The sequence below is a fragment of the Nematolebias whitei genome, chromosome 3 (assembly GCF_014905685.2).
Source record: "Nematolebias whitei isolate Nwh7 chromosome 3, NemWhi1, whole genome shotgun sequence".
NCBI lineage: Eukaryota > Metazoa > Chordata > Actinopteri > Cyprinodontiformes > Rivulidae > Nematolebias > Nematolebias whitei.
Window position 1 is genome coordinate 1,974,756 of NC_056500.1, and position 4,273 is coordinate 1,979,028.

Below are 4,273 nucleotides of genomic sequence, written 5' to 3' on the forward strand. Positions count from 1 at the left end.
AGACCGGGGTGGTGGTCCCCCTATTCAAAAAGGGGGACGGTAGAGTGCGTTCCAACTACAGGGGAATCACGCTCTTAAGCCTCCCTGGTAAGGTCTATTCGGGGCAGTAAGTCGGGCTTGTTCCCGGTGAGAGTTGGACTCCGCCAAGGTTGCCCTTTGTCACCGATTCTGTTCATAACTTTTATGGACAGAATTTCTAGGCGCAGCCAAGGTGTTGAGGGGATCCGTTTTGGTGGCCTTAGGATTGCGTCTCTGCTTTTTGCAGATGATGTGGTCTTATTGGCTTCATCAGATCGTGATCTACAGCTTTCGCTAGAGCGGTTCGCAGCCGAATGCGATGCGTCCGGGATGAAGATCAGTCCCTCCAAATCCGAGGCCATGGTCTTGAGCCGGAAAAGGGTAGAGTGCCCTCTCTAGGTCAGGGAGGAGGTCCTACCCCAAGTGGAGGAGTTCAAGTATCTTGGGGTCTTGTTCACGAATGAGGGAAAAATGGAGCGTGAGATCGATAGGCGGATAGGTGCAGCGTCTGCAGTGAAGCGGGCGCTGTACAGGTCTGTCGTGGTGAAGAGAGAGCTGAGTCAAAAGGCGAAGCTCTCAATTTACCGATCGATCTACGTTCCTACCCTCATCTATGGTCACGAGCTTTGGGTTGTGACCGAAAGAATGAGATCTCGGATACAAGCGGCCGAAATGAGTTTTCTCCGCAGGGTGTCTGGGCTCTCCCTTAGAGACAGGGTGAGAAGCTCGATCATCCGGGAGGGACTCGGACTAGAGCCGCTGCTTCTCCATGTCGAGAGGAGCCAGTTGAGGTGGCTTGGGCATCTGTTTAGGATGCCTTCTGGACGCCTCCCTGGTGAGGTGTTCCGGACACGTCCCACCGGAAGGAGGCCCAGAGGAAGACCCAGGACACGCTGGAGGGACTATGTTTCTCGGCTGGCCTGGGAACGCCTCGGGATTCCCCCGGAAGAGCTGGCCCAAGTGGCTGGGGAGAGGGAAGTCTGGGCCTCCCTACTTAGGCTGCTACCCCCGCGACCCGACCCCGGATAAGCGGAAGAAAATGGATGGATGGATGGATGGATTCTGATTTACCTCATTTTGTATTTTGCTTTGTGTGTTACCTGTTGTTCTGTCTGTACAGCACTTTGGTTGGCCTTGTAGCTGTTTTAAGTGCTTTATAAATAAAGTGGTATGGTATCTTTTAACAAGCCTAACCTGCTGCACATCCTTTCCAGCCTGATCCCTCTGTCTCACCAATCAGTACAAGTCCTTCTCTTCCTCTTTAGTGTCCAGTCTCCCATACAACTCATCATACACCTTCTGCTTTGCCTTAGCTTCCTCCCTCTTTGCTCTACGTCCCATCTCCTTATATTCCTGTCTCCTCTCTTCAGTCCTCTCTCTGTCATATTTCTTCTTGGCTAACCTCTTTCTTTGAACAGCTTCCTGCACTTCACTATTCCACCACCAGGTTTCCTGATCATCCATTCTCTGTCCAGATGACACACCAAGTACCTTCCTACCTGTCTCTCTAATTACTGTTGCTGTAGTAGTCCAGTCATCTGGAAGCTCTTTCTTACCACCCAGAGCCTTTAACAGCTCCTCTCTGAACTTCTCACAACATTCTTCCTTCTTCATCTTCCACCATTTGGTCTTCTTCTCTGGTTTTACTCTTTTTCTCTTCTTCACAACAACAGTCATTCTACACACAACCATCCGATGCTGTCTGGCCACGCTCTCCCCTGCCACAACCTTACAGTCTCCAATCTCCCTCAGGTTTCCTCTTCTACACAGAATGTAGTCGACCTGCGTACTCCTTCCTCCACTCTTATAGGTCACTCTATGCTCCTCCCTCTTTTGGAAACAGGTGTTGTCTACAGCCATTTCCATTCTCTTGGTGAAATCCACCACCATCTGTCCTTCCTGGTTTCTTTCCTTGACACCAAACTTAGGTCTGCTGAATGGATACATAAAACATCTACCTTCCTTCTCAGCATCATGTCAGCCAACTCTCTACCTTTGCCTGTCATTGTCCCCACGTTTAGTGTGTCCACAAACAGTCTGACATTCTTGACTTTCGTCTTCTATCTCTGTCTCCTGACGCGTTTCCCTCCTCCTGGTCTTCGACTAACAGTAGCACAACTTGCTCCGGCACCCTGTTTGTCAACAGCACCGCTGGTGGTCCTTGTTAACCCGGGCCTCGACCTATCTGGTATGGTGTCACTTGTGTGGCATGTGGTGTTCTGAGCAGCAACGTTTTTTATGTCTGATGACCTTCCTGACACAACCCTCACCATTTACCCGGGCTTGGGACCAGAATCAGAGACACACTGGCTTGTGTTCCCTAGCGGCTGGTGTATTTATTTTATTTTTTTATCATTATTCTACACTCCCTAACTTATTTGTAATTGTAACACTCTTCACAAGAGTTTGTGTCTTTATATATTGTTCTGTTTTATATTTATTAATTTTATGATTGTTTATTATTAAAAAAAAAAACGTGTACTTACTTAACATTACTCTGAAGTTGGGGTGAAGTGGGCGGGGTTTATGCATAATGTAGGTGGAGTCTTACATGATTTGGCACACTAGACTCTTAACAGAGCTAGCACAATTAGCCACAGCTAGGACAGAGACTCGGATAGTAAAACAGTCTTGTTGCATCACTTCCTGTTTGTGACATCACTTCCTGTCTGTGTGTTCAGGTCCCGTGACGAACGCAGTCATCATGCCTGTTTCAGCGAACATGTTCCTGCCCGACAGCCGGCCCGCCGTTCCTCTACCACGCTTCAGCCGACACCTTCACGCCTCCGAGAGGAATGACGAAGAGTCGGGGGTGGTGTGTCTCCGCCCTGCGCTCCATACACAGGTGAGTCAGCAGGTCATCCTGGTCGCGGCCCGTCTAAATAAATAAACGTTAAAAAGCAAAACAACTGGACTTTTGTTCTGAGCCTGAAGACGTTTACCGTCCGGGAGGATTCATCGGTTCGAACATTTTAGAACTCTTGAATTGTTCAAGCCTCTAGAGATCCTGTTGTTATTTTTTACATTTTTTAATATACTTTAAAAAGTTTAAATTAGTTTAAATTAGGTCCTTTGATGTTTTTATACGCCCGTCTATTTGCAGACGTTTCCTGATCAAGTCTCGTACGTATGCAGACTTTTTTTTGTCCCGCCCATCTTTTCTGATCAAGTTAATTAATAAAACTCCAAACACACGTGCGCATCAGCACCAGGCGGAGTGTCGTGCATACGTTTCATCACCTCAGCTTCAAGGTCACAAGTCAAGGTCAAGTTAAGTCCTTGCTAGCTACAGAATGCTGTATATAATACTGATCCTTCTGGTCTATAAGTCACTACTTTTTTCACAAGCTTTGAACTCCACGACTTATTTGATGCTGAGACTAATTTATGGACTTTTATTTTGACAGGCTAACAAGCTTCCTGCCAAACATTTAGTCTCGTCACACCTGGGCGCTCACATACACCTCTCTTGAGGCGTGGGTCCTTGTGATTTTATTTTACTGTTTAACACAGAGTGGGGGGGAGGGAGTCCCAGGGGATTCCCCCCTCCCCTTCTCTCCTCTCCTCCCCTCCCCGTTTCATTGGTTCCACTGTGATCTGTTCAGTAATTTTATTGGTAAAATATTTTTAACCTTTATTTATACAGGGAGTCTCATCAATGCATGTCTCTCTTTGGGGGGGGGGGGGGTCTTTCAGACTCGGTGAGACTACCTCATTGGTTCATTGTGGTTGACTGCTGGTCACATGGCCTCAGAGAGGGATTATGGGTAAAATGTATGTTAATTGTTAATCATTTCATGCAGCTGTTTAACATTGTGCTTTTAGAGGTTAGTCTGTTCTTGTTAGACTAGTTTGTGTGTTCATCATGTTAGTTTGTGTTCATCATGTGTTAGTTTGTGTTCATCATGTGTTAGTTTGTGTTCATCATGTGTTAGTTTGTGTTCATGTGTTAGTTTGTGTTCATCATGTGTTAGTTTGTGTTCATCATGTGTTCATCATGTGTTAGTGTTCATCATGTGTTCATCATGTTAGTTTGTGTTCATCACGTGTTCATTACGTGTTAGTTTGTGTTCATCATGTGTTCATCATATTAGTTTGTGTTCATCACGTGTTCATCATGTGTTCATCATGTGTTAGTTTGTGTTCATCACGTGTTCATCGTGTGTTCATCATGTGTTAGTTTGTGTTCATCATGTTAGTTTGTGTTCATCATGTGTTCATAACGTGTTCATCATTTGTTAGTTTGTGTTCATCA

General features: G+C 46.2%; 1 protein-coding gene across 1 annotated transcript in view; it reads left to right on the top strand.

The window, feature by feature from the left end:
* wdr18 (WD repeat domain 18) overlaps positions 1 to 4,273 on the top strand; it is a 30,166-nt gene that overhangs the window by 25,103 nt on the left and 790 nt on the right. The window contains exon 8 of the mRNA XM_037674421.1: positions 2,700 to 2,863. Coding sequence (XP_037530349.1) covers positions 2,700 to 2,863 — 164 coding nt within the window. The remainder of the gene's footprint in view (positions 1 to 2,699; positions 2,864 to 4,273) is intronic.